General features: G+C 46.4%; 1 protein-coding gene across 4 annotated transcripts in view; it reads right to left on the reverse strand.

Moving 5' to 3' along the window:
* CLIP2 (CAP-Gly domain containing linker protein 2) overlaps window positions 1-20,944 on the reverse strand; it is a 75,067-nt gene that overhangs the window by 47,453 nt on the left and 6,670 nt on the right. For 2 of the 4 annotated variants that reach the window (XM_017828952.1, XM_017828950.1), the window contains exons 2-3: window positions 11,916-12,123; window positions 8,667-8,723 (exon numbers count right to left, since the gene is read on the reverse strand). In XM_017828952.1, coding sequence (XP_017684441.1) covers window positions 8,667-8,723; window positions 11,916-12,027 — 169 coding nt within the window. In that variant the 5' untranslated portion in view covers window positions 12,028-12,123. The remainder of the gene's footprint in view (window positions 1-8,666; window positions 8,724-11,915; window positions 12,124-20,944) is intronic. The other 2 variants (XM_017828953.1, XM_017828951.1) reach the window with 1 other exon arrangement.

Here is a 20,944-nt window from a genome sequence, read left to right on the forward strand (position 1 = left end):
TTTAATGAGACATTTATAAACGATTTCCCAGGCAGAGCACTAGCACGGAGAGAGGAGCAGTCTCGGGACAACTCCTGAACTGGAGAGATTTATCTTGAGCACCAAACACTGTAAGGAGAAGCCAAGCAAAGCACAGTGCTCTCTCACCACCAGAAAAAAAACAAACAAAACAAAACACAACAATCAAGCAGCAGGGTTTTGATATTTCACAGCCTTTTTAAGTGGAGGAATTTTGCTTGGGCATCATTCCCACATAAAACCCCCCTGGATGGACTCTGGTGCCATTGCCAACCAGCTATGGCACTGACAGGAAGAGATGAGCAGCCAAGCAGTACATTGCTCAAGCAGGTGCACACAGAAAGGCCGCTGACTTATTCACTCCAAAATGATGGCATTAGCTCTCTCCCAATAAAATGTAGAAGAGAAGGTACCAAAAAAGAGCCTGGCCTGGTCCAGAGAGTAATTATTGCTTTCTGATCAGAATGGAGCCAGACCAGGGGATCAGCAGCTCCCTGTATAGGGAATGTGATGCAGAAGTTGCTGTGTGTGCATAACTCAGTGTATTTACCCACAGGACATAACCTGAGCAGCCATGCACAAGCAGAGTGGCAGTACATCTAGCAATGCATGGGAAAGGAAGATTAAATGACCAGGAGAGAACCTAGCTCAACTCAGACTTTGGCACAGACTGCCTGTGGGCACAGTGCTTACTCCAGCTATGGAACAAGCATTTTAACCCTCTCACACATCCTCACAGTGCTCAATGATCTGGTTACCCCACTCAAGTCAGATCAGCTCAGTGCAGTATTTTACCTGCTGTGACAGGTGATGAGCTGTGTCACTCATACCTGTGCTCCTGCTGCGCTGTGAGCACTTCAGAGACCCACGTGTCCACAGCTCAGACTTAAAGCATCCTTCAGGTCAAGCCAGGGGTATATTTGTGCAACTGGAAGCTGCAAGCTCAGGCAGAGAGTGCCCTGCTGGCACCTGAGAATCTTCCCTGTGCGAAGGGCCAGACGTGGCAACAGACCACAGCAGTAAGATCTTCCCTCCTCCTTCTCTCTTGACTGATGACCACTTCTCATTTCTACCTGATGAATCACAGAAACATTTCTGAGGCACAACCACAAGCTTTTCTCTGAGTTTCTGATACTACTTTGCTCTGCTTCCCTCTGGCAGGAGTCAGGATAATCTCCACAGCAATTGCTCTTTGCAAGTGCTCTCCGCTGCAGCCGTGAAAAGTATTTTCCCATGTCCTCATGTATTTCCCTCTGCCTGCAGCTGTACTTAAGAGGAAAGGTACAAAAATTTAACACCTGATGTGTAAAAATGAAGGAGGATGCTTGGTCAGCTCCTTATCTGCACGCTGAGAGGCTGGTTTTCAGTGCAACCAGCCACCCTGGGAGACAGCAGTTTGAACCACTGGGATGGTACCAGCACACAGACAAGCACCAGGCTTCCTCCCTTGTATGTATTTTTTTTCCCCCTCCTCAGTAGAAACACGACATCAATACAATTACACCATCCCTTTGAGTCATCCACCCAACTTGCCTGAGAAAGGGACACTCCAGGAGCCATCTGCAGCACCCCAGGATCCCTGGGGAACTGTAGGAGAGGTAAAGACCAACATCTCATAATTGCCAAGCAAACTTGTGCACAGCCCTGGGGCTGCACTGTGCTAAACACAGTTTGATTCATCACTCCATCAGCCATTTATTCCTGCAGCCATACATCCAGGCACAGAGCAGGCCATACAGCACACAATGGACTGATTGTACACAGCCCCACGCTAGGCAGAATGCAGAGTTTGTTGGGCTGGTTTTGTTTTGCCTAATCTAATAAAAAGGATATTTGAGAGCAGATTAACACTGAGTCATCTACTTTATTTTAAATATCTGGCTTAAACAGCTAAGTATCCAATTCAAAAGGCGATGAGCTTGAACATGCACCATTTTCAGAAAAGCCAAGTCACCTATTTGCAGCGAAAGCCTAACCTTTTTCTGAGAAAAACACAGTCATGATCCAGATCTGACCCTAAAAAATATGAGTTGTGATACAAACACAGAACCCCACGGCAAGTGTTCTGAAACCCAACAGCTCCAAGTCTCAGTGATCACCAGAAATGCCTTGTTACACCATTCCAGGAGTGCTGGTAGGCGAAGTGAGCAGCAGTGAAGGGTGGGAAATCCATGATGTGAAGTGAGAGATCACAGACAAAGCTGTGGGAACTAACTGGTTGAGCTGCACTGAAGTCTCAGCACAAGGTCCCACCAAGCACCCTGACTACCCTGAGCACACAGTATGCTCCCATCCCAGTACACCTTACTGGTGTGAAGGGCTCACAAGTGGACCATCCCTCTCTCTCCTGCCACCTTTCCAGCACTTTAAGAGATGACCAGTTTCATGCTTTTATCCTCTGAACACACCCAGCTAGGATAGCAGTTGATCACTGAGGATGATGCCCCCAAGCCCTTTTTAGGGGTCAAGATTTTAATCGACATCAGTCTGCATTGATGCCTTCTAATTACTGGGGGTTTTTTTTTGAGGAAATACCTCAAAAATATAACACTCTGCAGTAAGTATTTCCGTGAAATAAATTATACAGCAATACAAAAGGCTCCTGTCAGCTTCAGGGTCGTGAATCCTAAACAACTGTCCAGGTTTAAGTGTGAAATAAGACAAGCATGTGCAGGACTGAGACACTTGCCCTGTACGCTCAATGACTCTGCAGCCTCAGCCAAATTCCAAAGGAACTAATGTTTACAGACACAGCACTTCAGCCAGTGAAAAGGACCAGGGGAAGCAGTGTCAGAGAGGAAAGCTGCTGCTCCCCTGCCAGGACCAGGAGGACTAAAGGCCAGAAAAACCTGCTGGCCAGGATAACTGTTCCACTTTCACCTCTGACTCACAGGATGACATGGGCAAGACCTACTTTTCTAAGTTGTCTTGTGTGTAAAACGTGGATAATACTGACCTTTCTCACAGCCTCAGGCTTCACAGGAGGTGGTGAAGCATTCACAGAGAGGTTTCATATGCACATGGCAGGCTTATAATTGCAGAAAGTGAGAACAACTTACAGCTCCTGCTTGGGAGGAATTCCTGGAGCAGCTTGGGAACACTCCTACTCCTGTAGCAGAATTAACTCCTGCATAACCCTGCCTTGCAATTACAGCACTGACAGTGTGCTAGATCACACAAATTAACTCCTCAATTCTTGGTGTAGGTTCTGTTTTTAAGAGGTACTCGTGGCCAAGTTCATCACTGCCTTCCTCTGGGACCATTTAAAATCCCCATGCACAAACATTTCCTTTCTCACAAAGAATTTTGCAAACAAGGCATGGAGTGAAGTGCTCTGCTGCACCCTCTGGTCCGTCCACAACCCAGATGTAGCACACAGGACACACATTTACTGTGCTGGAAAACAGCACTGCCAAACAGTCACACTTTGTAGCAGAGAGACCATCAACTGTGTTCTGAATGGAGCTGCTGAAGACACAGACAGCCCAATTTTGACAACTCTTATTATAATTTTACATTGAGTATTGTGATACAGTGTTTTCTTACAGACCTCACTCCTGCATAGAAATCAATTTCTTTTATGGGAACAGGATATTTACTTACATTTTAGCGCCTTCATTAAAAAGTAAATATCCTACTGAATCCAAAATAAACAGAGAAAAACATCTGTACTCTAAACATTTTAAGGCTTTTCTGGAGGCCAATTCACCTCTTTGATGGCTTGCAAGGAGGATGTTCACATGCAGGGTCAGTGTGTGATGGTTAATTCTAACCTACAGCCATTACTATGTGGCAATAGTCTGCCCACTGTAATCCTGTCGACTCTCCTCCCAAATCCACCTATGCCAAAGGAAATCTTTTCATTTATTTCAATGAATATTGGCTCAGGCTTCTAATGATTAATCTGCTCTTGCAGGATTAGCTCCATTGATGGCAGAACGTGCAGGAGCAGATCCCACCCCGGAGCTGCCTCCTCGCCCTGATGGGCGTAACCACAACCACCCCGATGGTGCTGCACTTGCACCAGCCCAGCTGAATAGGATCCAGTTCATTATATTCCAACCCCCGTAAGCTGAACATCTGTGGGAAGCAGATTTTCTTTCCCTGCTGTTCTGTGAGGAGCTACAGACAGAGGGACCAGGAGGGTGTCTGACCTCCATATGCCTTCGGTGCGTGCTCGCGCCTTGTTCCACAATGAGTGTGCTGAATGTTAAGGATTAGCTGTATCAAATCCTTCTAAGAGCATCTAATGATTAAGACAATTAAAATCAGACTCCCAGTTGTCTCTAGATGTCACCTGTAAAGCTGATTAAATCAAGATTGATTCAATACCCTTTTATATTGCTTGGAATGCATCAAATCACTTCTCGGGAAGGGGATGCTGCCAAAGGTCCTCCCTCCCTTCAGGAGGGGAACCAGAAGGGGTGGGGGAACCACCACCTCCACAAAACCTGGTACAAAACTTATCTCAGACTGCAGGATGGCAAGCAGAGGGGCTCATGAAAGGGATGTGTGAGCTGAATACAAGCTCTGTGCAAAGAGTCAAACGTTTTGTCCACAAGGATGCCAGAAGACATTTGGCGTAGGACACGCAGAGGGGATTAGAGGCAAACACAGGTCTCACTAGAGCAAGTGTCCACAAGCAAGTGGATTTGTATGGAGGGACGTGACCTACACACAGGGCACTTCAGTCACCCCACAGCAACGATGGATGGACATTCCCAGGCTCCAAAGATCCCTCAGCAGAGCTGCTCCAGCGGCTGTCAAAGTTCCCACCCCTCCACTGACTTCCAGCCTCTGTGATCCCCTCCCAGCCTCACCTCTCCATTCCAGCTGCGCATCACGCCTGGATTAGCAAACCAGCAACCCTTGTTTGCAGTTTTCCCTGTTCAGCCCTTGAAAACACTCTTGTTTTCATTCAGATACCTGATAACTCCTCAAACATTGACTGCCTGTGTTTACCTGGGTACTGGAGCTCCTGCTACTAAAGGAGAGATAATCTGCTGATACTGTAATAGAGGCATTTGATCTTCAAACACTCTCGTTGGCACCTCAGCCCCCCCATTCCCCAGGGAACTGAGGTGCTGTGTACACAGACCCATTAACATAAAGCAAGACCCGATCAAACTTCACCGACACCGATGACGCATTTCCAGCAGGATCACTAATCCGACTCCAGGAATATCCATTCAGCCCTGAGCGTGGATTTAATTGAGGACAGAGCTCAGATGGGAGCTGACAACACCGACTGCTCCACGAGGCCAGATGCAAAACAGCAAAACCAAGTGTTTGCTAGAAATAATAGCAGCCTCTGGTCCCAGGACGTGGGGCCTTCTCTCTCAATTCACCAGGACACAACACCCCAACTTAATATTAATCAAGAGTCACAAAGCCTTTGAATAGCTAAGAATTAGCTCCCTGTGTCTGTGCCAGTCAATCAGCTGCTCTGGACACTACAATCCCATTTCTTTTGTTTCAGACAAAACAGTAGTTTCGTGCCTTTTATGTTTATTTAGGAGATAGAATTAATAGACTGATACAAAACCAGATAGCCTCAGCACTGTCTTGCACCTTTATAAAAACAGCCTGTGTTAAGACACCACCAAACCTGAGAATAACCTCCCTAAGTTCTCCCTTATTACTGAGGCACAAACTCCTCATCAAGGACACCTTCCCTCCCTCTGTTTTACTGCAAAATAATTCTCGAGGCAACAGAAATTGCTTCTTACTGCTGTGCATCCAGCCAGTTTACATCAACAACATCCTGACAAACTCGAGGGGCAAACAACTGTTGTTAGTTAGTTCACCAAGATGTCAGTGGTAATTGTGTGACAGGTAAATGAAAAGGAATGAAGATTTCCCACTGGGAAAGGCAAGAGCAAGGCACTGGTCCTGCAGGAGAGCTAAGGTGGTGGTGAGATTTAGGCTCCTCCAGCAGAACTGAGGCAGGTTCAGCTCATTGATGACAGGGCCTGGACATGTGCAAAGACACTTGGGCCACACAGAATTGCTGAGTCTCAAACTAGAATCAGCCTTTGGAAAATAATCACATTGCTAGAAAACAAATCAGAAAACAAAGTTAAACCCCTTGTCCAAACTCCACCCTTGGGCACAGCAGGAACTGCCCCCCCAGGACGGACCAGTCTCAGCCTTCAGCACCCAGAAACCAACCACAACTACGACCCAGCACAGCTCAGGCTTATCAAACCCTCATTACAGCATATTTAGTTTAATTACCCTATGGAGCCAGTCATCCCCTGCTCTTTAATGGCCCTGGGAGTGTTCCAGTCTGCTTCACTCTCATTTTTAGTGCACAAAAGCAACACAGTGTTTGCAGAGGCAGACGTTATGCCAGCAAATAGCCCTAGTTCTGTGCATTTATTCTTTATCAAAAATAATACATTTATACTTATGTGAAAGTGAGAAGGCATTCCCAGGCTCCCAGCAATGCTGTATAGTTTAGCTACCAAAGCATAGTTTTTGGCAATAAAACTAGGCAGCTGCTGAAGAACAGTTCTGATACTCTTAGCCGTGGCTAAATATGAAATCCACATTACAGATACTTGCACTTGCCCATTCAGAAAGACAGGATCCATCTGTAAAATCCAAGATCTAGGCTGGATTCTGACTGGATGCATTTAGGTCTCACAGAAAATTTAATAAGTTTGGGCTTTTTTGCCTCCAGCACTGAAGTCTCAGTGTTGCCCAGCTCCATCTGCAAATACAAATATTCCTACTTTCCTCTCCCTTTGGCCAGAATTCTTTAACTGAACAAGAGATTTAAGAACCACAAATGAAACCCAGAGCCAGCTGACAGCCAAATGAAGTATGAAAGGCAAATTTCTCCTCCAACCATGTTACTCTAATGCTGCTCTGAGCAGATAAAACCCACTCTGAAATGTGAACACTTCCCTTCCCAGCAGCTTTCACCTGTTCCACCAGCTGGGAGGGCTGTGTGGGCTCATTCATCACAGCTTCCATTCTCTCTCCATCTTGCAACTCCAGGGAAAAGCAAGCTTTTCCAGGAGGAGGGTGGAAAAGAAACCAAGATATAGGGGCTTTGTAGCGACAAGAAATCCAAATGTTACAGTGAGCCCTTCACCAGTGCCCCACACCTTTAGCACAGAAACCTCTCTTGCACATGGGGTTGAGAGCAGTGACTTTCTTCACTTGAAGCACGGGAAATAAGCCAGCACATTTGTGGGAAACCCTCTCCTGAGGCAGCCAGAGATGAATTTTCTGTCTGATTAAGGAAAACAGTTACCACAAAGCAGCGGAGCTCAGTTTTCCATTGTTCCAGCTTTATGGGAGAGAAAGGAGTGGGACAGCCAGCATGGACACCACTCGAGGTTAATGTGCTCCAGGAGTCCCTGTCAGGTGCCAGTTCCTCACTGACATTTCAGCATTCCTTCATGAAAAAAAAAAACCTCCACACACCACAAGCCAACACACCTAACCCAGAGTAGCATCACAAAAGCCCTTATTCCTCATGGGTCTGTGAAAGCACCAGCTCAGGTAGGAGACACAACAACTCTCCACTCTAGTATAAAGTCCAGAGGACACTCCATGAGCTGAAGGGGCTCTGAACGTGTTTTCAGGAAATAAAACTCTGATATAGCAGGTGTGAGAAGCTGGCTTGGTGTGATTGCAGCATATTTGGTCTACACAGAAACCTAGAGCCATGAATTGTGAAATTCTACAGACATGCATCACACTTTTCACACCTGCATCAATCCTTCTTCTGGTACACAAGATGTGAGCTGTCAAGAGAACATGGAAATGTTTAAGAGGGTACATCTCCATGTCTGGGAAAGGAGGAGGGATGAGAGATGGACAAGAGGCACTTTACTTTCCACAAAAGAATATGAACAGAGGGCTGGGGAAAAGAGAAAGAAGAAATCAAGCAGCTTTGTGTATTCCAGAGTAAGAATAAAGGAAAGTACCTCTACTTGCCCTTTTGCAGACAAGACTGATCAGCTTATGTGAAGGGAGGAGGATGAAAGAGTGAAGCTTTTCAAAATCCATTTTCATCTAATGGCTCTGACAACTCTCAGGTACAACTGGAGAACAAACACCTTCTTTCAACTCTCAATCTGGAAGATATAACCTCGATTTGGGGTCTTTCTGAGCCAGCCCCAGGCTCCTAGAGACAAGGGACAGCTCAGAGGCAACAGACTGTACATTGCTGTAGTTTAATTCTGTACTTTGTTAGATTTGTGGTTTTCTTTTGCAACTACACTTCGAGCTTTTGAGATTTCTGTCCTCCCCCAAGGTGGCAAATTCACAGAGATCAGTGTTGCAGCTCTGTATTTTGTAACCCAAACATCACTGGTTTTCATCCATCAAGCTGCAGGGCTCAGGTGCTTCACCAGATGCCTAAGAAAAAGAAAGTCTCTTTTGGCTTTTCTGGCAAGAGGCAGGTAAGTGCAGAGGCAACACAGGAGCTTAGGGGGATGTGGGTGTACTGGATTTTTGTGGAGTCAGGAAAACCCTGTCAGCCTCCCAGGAAGCACTCTTGGTGCACAGACACAGGGCACAGAGCTCATGCAAACATTCAAAGACAACACAGAGCTCGTGGTTTCTGCAGGGCTTCCCAAACACACAGGCTCCTTCATGCAACTTTTAAGACCTCATACAAAATCTAGTACCTTTAGAGGATCTTCCCATCCCAGCAGGCACCCAATACATCACATGAAGGCACTCTCCTGGACAGTGACAGAAGAGGGAAGAAAAAGCCCTTTGCAGTATTCACATTAAACACACAAAAGGAAATTGTGTTCAGCCTCTCCACCTCTGTTATTGTTCCTGCCATTAGGGAGGCTCCAGTGCCCTGACACTGGGGACAGCAGTTGGTGCACAGTGCAGGACCTGACAGCCCTCAGCTGGCACAGAGGGACCTGCTCTTGGTACAGCTGAGTTATCAGCAGGACTCTGGATTGGCAGCACTGATGCACTCAGAGGGCAGAGGCTGGGGGATGCAGGTTAGTGAGGCAGAAGAGTGAGGATGGGGCAGAGCTCCATCACCCTCCTGTGGCCCAGATCTGATTAATCCCAGGAAAGGTAATGAAATCCAGTCTCCATGGCCATCTATCACCAGATCCTTTGGCTGCAGGCATCCCCAAAGTTGACGTCAGTGCCTGCTGTGGTTTCAGTGATGTGGATACTTGGCTCTGGAACAGAATTAAACCACTTTGACAGAAAAACAGTATTTTCTCTTGGAGTTTTTTCCCTGCCAGTGGCTGAATACCATGACAGTGCTGCAGCCAGGACCCACAGCCAGCACAGATGCTGCTGCTCTCAGAGAGAGGCACCATCAACAGGATTTTGGGATGCAAATTTTGGGATGCTCACCACTTCAGATTAACATTGGAAAGGAGAGGAGAAGGAGGCAGCACAGGGCTGGGCAGGCCTTTGGAGAGATTTGCAGGAGGAAGAGCAGGTACAGGCCAGGCACAGACACAGCAGTACAGAGCAAGAAGATGTCAGAGCTGACACTACAAGCCCAATCATAGCTATTCGCCCAGCCCACGCTGGGTAAACAGCCCCATTGTGCTCTGTTCTCACCTTCCAGGCAGGAATGGCTCAGTGCTGTGATTGCTCCAGCAGCTCCACAACTCCCAAAACCCTCCTGCACCATCCTGAGAGGCAGAGGAGCAGCAGCAGAGCTGTCGCACAGCACCAACCCACCGTCATGAGACTTCACCCCTTCTCCATGCCCGCTTTTTTTCCAGGAAAAAAGCTCACTTAAAACTTCTCAGGCAAGGGCCAGACTCGGTTTGGTGCAGCCTCTGCCCACGTGGGGCTGGCTTTGCTGCACATCTCTGGGTGACAGATGGCTGGAGCTGAACAAGGCACAAAGGAGCACCAGTGAACAGGCGCCGCATTCAGCGCAAGGGCTGCTCGACCCCGCTGCTGACTGACCCTTTCATACCACGACACACACCCCAACTGCTTCTGCTGAGACACCTCTGCAGAGCCTCCAAGGGGAAGGCAGGTCTTTTCCCCTCATTTTCTCTTTTTAAGTGATAAAGCAACTGAAAGCAGCTCCTCCCCACACTGCAATTATAAATCCGGCACGAAGCACCTTGAGAGATTCACAACGGGCAGATAAACAGAAGTTCAGTAAACTTGAACTTCACTGGAGTTCAAGTTCATGTCTCAATCACAGCTAGGAGAAACAAGGGGAAAATTCAGAAATTCGGGGTCTGAGGAATAACTAAAATACACAGCCAAACCTGTAAAAAACTTTTCCTTTGTCAATTTGCGCTTCCCTCTAGCAAAGATATAAGGACACTTCGGTATCTTCGATTTGCATATAAAATTAACAAATTAGGCTCTGATATCAAAACCCACTCAAACACAGCAAAGTGCAATTAAAAATTTTATCTCCACATCTAGGGCCAAGTCCTCAGCTGAGGAACAGCAGTGTCACTCCACTCCCCACAATGCTGTATCACACCAAAGGACCTGGAATTCAGCCCACGGCCTCATGCAGCGACTGGCCCCTCAAACAAGACCTTGCAGATGTGCAAAAAACCAAGATAGAGCTGTGGCTTCTACAATGCTGTTTAGGGAAAGAATTTACACAGTGGGAAAGATGATACAAACACTGCTGGTCACTGAGAGAAAGCTCAGCTGAAGGAATCCATGAGCAAAGCAGAGCCCCTGATGTGTAATGATGGAACAGAGCCAGTTGCTCAGCAGCAAGTGGGGTCTGTGTGAATATCCTGGGCAAAGGTTGTGCCTAAACCACCATCCCACTGTGCCCAAGCAAAAGAGAAACCTCAGAGATGGGGTTTTTTGTTTTGTTTTAATAATCTAAGACTTCTGCATTACTCTGACAAGAGACAGCATCGTCTGGTGACCCTCATTTTGCAGCATCATTATCACTGACTAATTTGTCAGAGTATAGTAAAGGCAATTTTAATCAATAATAATAAACATACTGTCTGACAGGTACAAGGCTTTCCTGATTCTGTTAAATGCTATATATTTTTTGGACTGAAACATATAGCAAAGTAACCAGGCATGTGGGCAGTGGCCTGAATTATTGTGGGACAAGAGGCTGACAGATCTCAAGAAGCAACCAGTGACATTCTCAAATGAAAGTGTAATATACTGAAAGTACAAGCATTGATAGGATGTACATCATCCTGATGTGCCTCTCCAGAAGGAAGGGGAAAGCCTTTTTTAACAAAGTGAAACAAAAAACACAACTACAAAACTTGCATCTCGAATATTTACTAAATTATATGTAATAATAAAAAAAAAAAGCAGCAGTCAATAAGCCAGAAAAATGACTCCTAAGCAAAACACACCTCAACTGTTATTGAAGTGTTAATTATACTGCTAATGGCAGTCTGTGTAGCTTATGTACACACTGAATGACAGCAAGGGTGTGTATGTAGGTGGAGGTAAATCATTATTCAAATTCCCGGGCTTTGAATGATTTCCTTTAAACAAAGGCACTAATTTGAGGTAATCAGCACAGGGCAAATCACCTTAAGTGCCTGGTTCTTACTCCTACATCATCACAGGCCAGGAGCAATGGCTACAGGACAGTGTTTAAGGTCATGGATCTGCCTAATTCCCAGCTCTTCAGTGTCAGTGTCTGTACAGGTACACACATGCAAAGTGAGAGCAAGAGAGCAGGTAGCACCTCTGTCAGCCCCAAACACCAGAGCATCCATCTGTCTCTTCCCACCCACTCCACAACCTGCCTGTTTTGTGCATTACCTGTGAGGGAGGACACTTACTCACCCTATTAGGCTTGTTTTGATGCATCAATCTATGTACAGATTGGGAATTTCATATCCTACTGAAAACTGGCACCACTAGGCCTTTAAGCCAGGCAATCACCTGGGTCAGCTCGTGCCCCTGCCAGATGGAGCCCTTACCTTCTTTTGAGCCAGTGGTGACTGGAGCTGTGGTGGTCCCTGATGTCCGTCCCACGGGGCTGGAGTGCTTCCCAGCCCTGCCAGGGATTTTAAGTCCACTTGGCTTCAGCATGTTTGCTGTCTCCTGTGTCCCAGTGTCTCAGAGAGCTGTCCTGATGTCCCTGTTCAGGCTGCTCGCTGGTGGACCTCTTCTTCCATCGTCACACACCTGGGAGAGAAGAGCACAAAGACATCAGGTGGAGAATGAGTAGGAGAACATGGAACAGGCTCCCAGAAAGCAGTGCCCAGCTCCCTCCTCACAGCCCCAGGAGAGGCAGCATCTTTCATTTCTTATCCTGTAAAGCAAGGGTGATCATTTCCCTCATCTCCCATCTTCATGTTACATTCTTTTTTGTCAGTCTCAGAGTCCTGGGGAGTCCTGGGCCAAAGCTGAAACCTCCCAGAACCATCAAACAAGAATTTAGCTTCAGTATGGCAGCTGAGTGATGGAAATTGTTGACTGGTTTTAAGTTCTAAAGTCTCAGTTCAGGCATCAGCAAAGCCTCAGAGCCCTGACCAAAGGCACCACCAACCCTCAGCACCAAACCTTTGGTGCACAGTCCCCAGTTTCACCCTCTTCAGGGCAGCCTCTCCAAACTGGCAGGGGGAGGAAGGATGAGGCCAGTGTCCAAAAATGGGGCTTTCAGCTCCTTCCCTTGTCACATAAAGAGGACATCTGATCCTATGCATTTACAATAAGACTGCAAAAAAAAACTTTCTGAAACTTAAGCGTGGCTACCAACTACTCATTAGTGAAGTCACAATCCTTCCCTATGTCATTCTCTTCCCAGTAGGCAAATGGAATAAAACCTCCAAATTCCCTGCAAGGATATTGCATCAGCAAGCACACAACTTCTCAAGCAAAGTTTTATGAGAAAAGAAAAATAGAGGAAGTGACTAAGTTGCTTAAAAAAAAAGTCAAAAACATTCCTAATGGATAAAGAAAAACAATCAAAAAATTGAGTCTATCAGCCAAAAGGAAGCTGAGGCTGGGAGACAGCAGTCTGGGATGGGGAGGGAAGAAGGTGGCACCAGAGCAAGCCAGGGACAGCACAGACCTAACAGCAAAGGGGATTGCAAGGAGAGCAAACCAAGGACCAGCCAGAAACTGGGGATACCCACACCTGCTTCCAGGCCAAGGAAGGAGACAGCCTGCTGCAGGCAGCACCCCTGAGAATCAACGCAGGAAAGATTTACAGATGCTGCAAAGGGGGAATTGCAATGACAGGACAGGAAGTGATTGAGGCATGAGTAAGGATTTCAACACAGGCTGGGTCAGAGCGAACCCAGGGCTGGCAGGGCTCCAGGGAGAGCTGCAGGCAGACACAGAGGAGGGAAAACCACAAGGAGAATTCCAAAACCGTATTCCCGAGGGCTGACAAATATCTGAGACACCCAAGTGTTTCAGCAGTAAGAGTCAGTCATCCCACACCGAGTTAGAGAGACAAAGAAAGGAGGGATCAGCAGAGAGGGAGCCTGAATGAAAACCCAAGGGATCGAGCCCTGTCTCTTCCCCATGTCCCCCACAAAGGTGTTCAGCACCTGGGCTGGCCTCAGACACCTGCAGACCTTGACCTTACACAGAAGTCAGGCTGGTTATGACAAGAGGGATGCTCAGATCACATCACCAGCAGCAGCAATAACGGACAAGAGCAAGCAGTTCTTGTTAAGGAAGAGAGAAAACAGCCTTCCTGTGACAGAGCCAGCGAGGAGCAGATGCTGTCAGAGCTGGACAGGAGGCTGCAGCTTCCAGCTCTGTTTAGCATAAAATAGGGAGACAAGGAACCGAATCTGGAGGTGAGAAACATTAATCAGCTGGGTTCCTCCTATCTGTCAAGGCATCAGGTATGACATCTCCCACCCACTCCATCTCATACAACACATTTTGCCCAGGGCTGGCTTTGATTTTACAGAGCAACTTGATTTGCAGCACTTCTGCTGGCAGGGGTTGTGCTCTGCCAAGAGCTCTCGCCCCATCTTCCTCACCTTCAACATGAAGGTTTGCCCTCTTCACAACATGCCCTTACTCCTGGATTTACTCATCTCATCAGCTGGTCCCGCCTTCTGGTTACAAGGTTTGATGCTGCACTCGGGATTAAGTAACCTGGGGATGCTGGTGCTTCCAGATGGCTGGTTGGATCCACATGCAGGAATGAGGATGGGAGGGTAAAAAGACACAGGGAAAACATAAAACAGTAGCTGAGAAGAATTTAAGCACGGAAGGATGTCAGAATAAAAAGATTTTACAGTTTTTCAGGCCGCTATTAGAGGGAGTCTCTGAATTCTTAACTTTGCAGTCAGAACCACAAACTTTAGGGAGCACTGAATTTAGTGTGTTCCTTCCTCGATTTTGCTGCCCATCTATGAGGAGACAGGAAACTTCAGTTCATTTTCCCTCCACTACTCATTATCCACTGAAGATCAGCTGCCCACACCAGTCACAGGATATTGTGATATTCTGCTTCTTCTCAGGACAAATGGATATTTTTATGCAGGGGGAGAGAGACAAGAGGAAGTGCATTCCCACTGCATAAAGATTTCTGCCAGAAACCTTAACATAAACAGATTTGCTTTCAACACAGTAATGGACAAATGAACTCCACAGGCTGCTAATTATGCTCCCCTCAGAACAGGCAGCTGCTTTTAACCTGAAATACGACCACCACAACCAGTTCATGGCCACACTCACCGGGGTCACACACAACAGATTCAAAAACTCCTCAAGCACCACCAGGCAGATCCCCTGCCCAGCTGTGCCCAGCGCATGTCAGCTCACAGGGAGGTCTGGCAGGGGCAAACTCACCCTCCTAAAGTGTCATTGTCACCTCCACGAGCTGCAGAGTGACCAGAGCAAGGAGTCAGGGATGGCTGACTCAGCACACGCCTGCACGCTCATCGTCACACAGGGAAATGAGGATGAACTTCAGTAAATTTTACTCTAAGTGCAATATGTCAGCAAGACACAGATTCAAAACATCCCAGACACTCATTTTTAAGAAATCTATGCCTGCTGCTAGGGACAGATACTCCTCCCCTGTCACTAGTTTCTCCCCCACTTCAACATAAAAACATTAGAGCAGGTTTTTAGGAAGCTCTGAATGCTGAGCACGGAGCTCTTCCAAATGACACCATCAGGTCATCTTCACCACCCAGAGCAACACTGCCTGAGCCATCCAAGTCCCACATTAGCTCCCGACCGAGTGATGCAACTTCTGTGCTGCAGAAATATCCCTGGCCTGGGACACAGGCCAGCATCTCCACAGGGCACTGCCCTGCTCCATTAGAGATGACAACGTGCCCTGAGCTCCCGTACCGAGCCCTCGGCTTCCCAACAGGCTCTATTAGCAGAGCCCTTCTGAAAAAAAAAAAATAATAAATCTGTTTCCAGCCCTTCTGGAAGAAAAAAAAAAAATCTGTTTCCAGCCCTTCTGGAAAAAAAAAAAATATCTGTTTCCAGCAGTAGAGGTGAATGCAGGCAAATCTGTGGTGTAAGAAACACGAGCCATTTCTCTTCCCCGCTCCCCATATCACCTGCACAAGCTGAAAGCTTTGCCTTCCCGTGGAACTTCAAGGAAATGTGACTTTCTCCAGACACACTGTAAAGAAAACCCCGTCTGCTCCTGTGGATGCTCTGGGGCCACCAGCTCTGCTTGTTTTGTTTTTCTTCCTCTTCCAAGATAACACAGATGACAAGGATTTTCTAGATCTCCGCTGGATTCTTCCCGCGGTCTTTTCATACTGGGATGAATGGTTCTGTCTGTTCCCACAACCAAGAAAAGCATCCCAGGAATGCACAATATGAAAGCCTGCTTCAGATGACCAAAATATTCTGTTCTCCATCTTTCCATCAGAAAAGGGAACAGCTAAATCTGAGTCACCTGGGCTCAGATTCAAAAAGGGGAACAGTTCTTAACTAAGCACAGATGTACAGCCAAAAAATACCTTTTTACCAGGAGCAATATATCAGGATATTCCTGGCTAGCATAACAGATAATTGCATTAGAGCAGCACACATAAAAACTGAGAAACAACAGGAGGTGCTTAGAGTCAATTATTTCATAAATGTGATAGAGAAATAACACAAACCAGGGGTTGGAAGGAGAAGCCTTTGTCAGTCTTGGCAATATTATTTATCTGCAAGTTGCTCTGCTTCATCCATCCCTCCCTACCCTCAACGAGGCACACAAATATTTGCTTGCCACGTGGAAAACATCCCATTCAAGATGGGCATAAGCAACAGAGCAGACTCCCAGACCCAGCACGCTCCCCAGAGCAAAGCCCCCGTGGGTCTACACAAAATAAGGATCTGTTCACCCACACACACTGAGTGCAACAACTGCAAGACACAGGAACAGGTTTCCAGACACCAGATTGAGTTGGCCTGAATCCCATCCTGTGCCTGGTGCTTCCTTCTGGCTGGATCTCCGTGTAAGAAGTGTTTACCCAACCCGACATCCCCGGCAAGGCACAGGGATTTCGCTCTGAGAGCAGACCCAAGTGGAATTCCAACCAGCTGCATCTGAACACTGCTGTAACAGTTAGGTCTGCACAGTAGTTTGTGGGGAAGGGAGTCCTTAGTTCTTAAATATACAACAAAAAAAGCGAGTACCAAAATTTAGGGTTCTAATTTTCTAAATCTGGAAAGCCACATGTAAGGAATTAAATCTGAAGTTTTCAGTCAGCACACAACTTTCTAGGACAGAGCCCATTAAAAAAAAGGTAAAGAACAGTATTTAATTATCAGACTGAAGGAAATCAAGGTTATCACTTTGTCCAAAAGGTTAATGACAAACAAAAACACTGCAGAGAACCAATAAACACTTTTTTTTTTTAAACAATCTTGACTGATGCAAATAATCAATGACTTCAAAGACAATTATTTGGATAGGGAAAGGTTTGCACAATAAAGTATTTCTGTTTTCCCCTATTCCCACCTAAGATAACCTTTTGAGAAGCAATTGCTTGTGCCATTATTTAAAACACTATTCCACCTTTACTTATGTTCATGCTACGGATGAGGAACACCAGGGTTTGGGATGCAGCCCCATGGCAGCACATCTGCAAGCAGAGTTTCAGCCTTTTTCAGGGCTATCATAAGTTAATGGTTGAGTGACTGATTAATGCAAGAGTCTCTGGGCAAACACACAGCTTGGAAAAAATTCTGTGTGCAGCTGCTCCAACAGTGCAACAACAGCAACTCCACATGGAGTAATGCAAAGTGCATTTTACACCTGCAAGGCACATCCCCATCCTCCACAGGGAAGAGGAACAACCCCTCGTGCTGCCACACAGCCTCCAACAGCACTTTGCTTTTGACACACCCTTTGCTTGCCTGCTCAGGAGAGTGAGACACAACAGCAGGAGTTTAATTCCCTACCCATGTTCTGACTGCATTTCAGAAAGTACAGAGCCTGCAAGAGGCTTCTGGGTTTGGTGCCCTGACCTCTGTCACTCAAGAACCTCTGGGACTCTGGACAAGAAGGAAACTACCTTAGCACAGCCTGAGAACAACCCCTGCTCCCTGTCTGAAAACCCTTCAGCATCAGGCACTGTAAATGTTGAAAGCAGTATCTGAAGCTCAACATCTCCCTGGAAACAAACTGCTGGAGAAGAATCTGGTCCACTGATCGCTGGAGGAGCTCTGCACTCACCTCAATAAGCACAGAGAATAAAGGCAAAAAGCTTTCAGTGCCAACTCTGGCAGTCCTTTATTAGGCCTTACGTAATAAAACCTCTCCTGGCCTAAAGATACCGATCTCTTTTTTTAGAAAAAGTTATGTAAAGTTATTTCATTTCTTGTTTCTGAGCATTTGGTTGCAACCGCTCCATGTTTCCAAGCTTTTCTGCACCCTCCCCATACCCATGGATATGAGATTTTCAGGCTGTAAAGCCTCATCTCCTGGAGTCAATACATCACTGCCAAGAGTTCCATGCCAGGGGCAAGGGCAGGTGAAGATCTGATGGCCCAGGACCAAACACTGGCCACGCTCTGAAGACTGGTTAGGGATTTTAAGAACAGAGTTTTGCTTTGAAATCCAAATCCAAAGGCCAGACTCGAAACACTCAATCTTGTGTGAAAGGGACAGGAAATGAATCCGATCAGAGACAGGATCTGATAACGCCAAACTACAGCTTTGCTAACAGAGACAGAGATTATGCTGAGAAGAAAAGGCAATTTTATCTGTTAATTCCTTCAGATGCTCCATCTGATCCACACTAATTGTACCATTGCCTTCTCACTTCTCTGATTAGTTCCTCCTTCCCACAAGCCACCAGAAACCCATTTCTGAGGCACGTGGCAGATTAGGAGTAAATCCTTGCACTTAATTGAAGTATAGAGGAAATAAGAGACGCTCATTTTTAATTAAGGTCAGACTCCTCTCCCAAGAAAACCTTTCCTTCTCCCATAGAGGGAATGAAAGAAAGGAGCATACTGCCTTCAGCTACACCCAGGGAAAACCAGGGAATTCTGGTACCCTCTGTCAGCCATCAGGTTTTTTCTCTCTCTTGCAGTTGGACTCACACAGGTTTTCAGCCCTAAAGCTCTGGTTTTACTACATAGTTTCCCTAACAAGACTGAAAGGTTGTTAACCTCTAGAAAAGCCTGTGTTTAGTCTTCTTTCTCACTCAAATTTTGTAGTAATTAGCATAGAAGGGCAAGGGAAAGCCTAGAGGCCTTTTATTTAAAAGCTCAGGTATTTCCTAAACCAGTTCTAACCTCTATAATAGACTAAACATCCTGTGATTTACTTCTAAAGCAAGGGCTTTTGAGTGAAGAACGTGCAAAACCATCATACTGCACTCTAAAAACCACAATGCAAATCCTGAGGCAAAGTGGGTGGAAAAAACTCAAAGTGCATTCAAGGAAGTCATCACAGAAACTGGGGAGTAATTATGGGCTCGCTGATGAGCTCGTGCTCCCCATGCTGGCAAAATGCCTGCTGAAGGCTGACAGAGCAGATAGCAACAATTCTGCACTCCTTGCAGAAAAAAAAACTATCTCTAATTTGTGGGAAAAAATCCTGGGGATGAATTCCTGGTCCCTGGAGTTAAGCCCTGGGGGGCAGGGGACAGTGTCCCTGCAGGGAAATATAGAGGCATGACTCCAAAATTGCAGGCTCACATGGAAAGGGAACAGAATGTACACAGAGGTTTCACAGCTGCTGTCCTCCAGGTCAATTCACACTTGATTCAGTGGCCACTCAACTCCACGAGCAGTTTCTCTACAATTCACGGAGCTTTGATAAAATCCAAGTTTCCTAATCACAGAAAATCTTATTTGTCAAAAACAGCATCTGGGAGAGAAACATGAGGAGAGCAGGCAGAGTGCAGGAAACACAGTGATACATGACAAACATATTCCATTATAATAGGTTGGTATTTCACTACTGGAGAAACAATTTCTTTAATTAAATATGAGCTGTACAACAACCCAGCCATGCTACACACGCTGTGCAGAGCTGCAGAAGGATCTGTGCTTTTGGAATTTCCCAGCTTTTCACTGCTTGATTTAGTGTAGCACTAAAGTTCACCCTGTCACTTAACCTGTTATTCCCTGGAGCTCAGGTTAACATATAGATTTTGATTCGTGCACTTCTATAACCTAACCTCTGCCCTGGAGTTTGGTTATGACAAAACCCAAAAAGAGCCAGGTCCCTTCTGTCCTGATTTTTTCCCCCTTTTTTACAACCTGCACCTGCAATGAAGACTTCTCTGCAGGCCAGCCTTGGTTGTGGACTGTAACTGAAAGGCTGGAGCAATAAAGAGCTGAAAATAGGAAAGAACTGGTCTTGAGAGTTTCTTCTCTTTCCATACACATTTAATTTTTTTTTAAACTAGGAACTTTGTTTTCCTTTTCAGTGTTATGACAGCCTGTCTGGTGGCAGTGCAGTTGTGCAGCTTTAAACGAGCAGATGATTTGGTTAAAAGCAAAGAAAACAGGAGTAGAACACAACACGTTTCTGGTGTAATAGAAAACACCTCAGGACACACTGGGCTTGCCCCTGAAGCCCTCACTGCACTCCATTAATGCTGCCCAGTGTCTGCACACAGCCCCAAGTGCACCAGGAAAAGGCACCACGTTAATGCAATCCCAGCAGGAAGCAGAGAGAAGCTTTGCTGTGACCCACTGACACTGCAGGTGTAACACCAGCACAGGAACCCCCTCAGAACCACCCCAATGCAAACAGTGTCACACCAGGGGAACACTGACCCTGCCTCTCCACAAGCTCCTGAAACTTCAGGCAGGGATGCAGGGCAGGAATCCCAACCCTGCCCCTGCTGCAGCCCCTTGCCATTAGTTATGAAACCACCACACAAGAGGTTTCATTCCTGCAGCTCAGCAGAGCTCCACTGCCCGGGAACCCCCCACCACTTGCCAGTCCAGATTTATCCAAGCCAACCTTCTGCCCATGTACCCACTCTGCCCTTTGCACAACTCTGACACCCTCCCATTGTGCCCAACCCCCAGGAGACAGCTCTGCCCTTTCTCTGCCCTCACTGTGCCATTCTGAACAAGCAGTGCTCTCCTGAGATACAAAACTCACCATTTCCTGGGTCCTCTCAGTTGACCTTCTCTAAACCTCCATCACTTGAATTTAGTTCATTTTAGACATGGGCAACCCAAAATTCATGCTGCATCCCCAGGTGATGCCTCACCAAGCCCGGAAAAAGCTCTGTTCCAAACACAATGAGCTAATTTCACCTTATTCCTTCAAACAAAGCAACTGTTCCAAAAGTTTAAAGAATAACTAACCCACCTTCACACTCTGGCTGCTAAGATACAACAGGAGGGAAGCTAAAAAGGAAATATAGCATCACAGAAGAGCTGGGTTGGAAGGGACCTTTAAAGGTCATCTAATCCAACCTCTGATCATCTCACAGTTGAGACACAGCACTGACAGCCAGGACTCCTCCTTCCTTCTTGCACAGTGGTCATGAATCTCCTTGCCACAAAAAGAGGGATAATGACAGTACCAATCTGTGAACAG

The sequence above is a fragment of the Lepidothrix coronata genome, unplaced genomic scaffold (assembly GCF_001604755.1).
Source record: "Lepidothrix coronata isolate B3197 unplaced genomic scaffold, Lepidothrix_coronata-1.0 Scaffold154, whole genome shotgun sequence".
Taxonomy (NCBI): domain Eukaryota; kingdom Metazoa; phylum Chordata; class Aves; order Passeriformes; family Pipridae; genus Lepidothrix; species Lepidothrix coronata.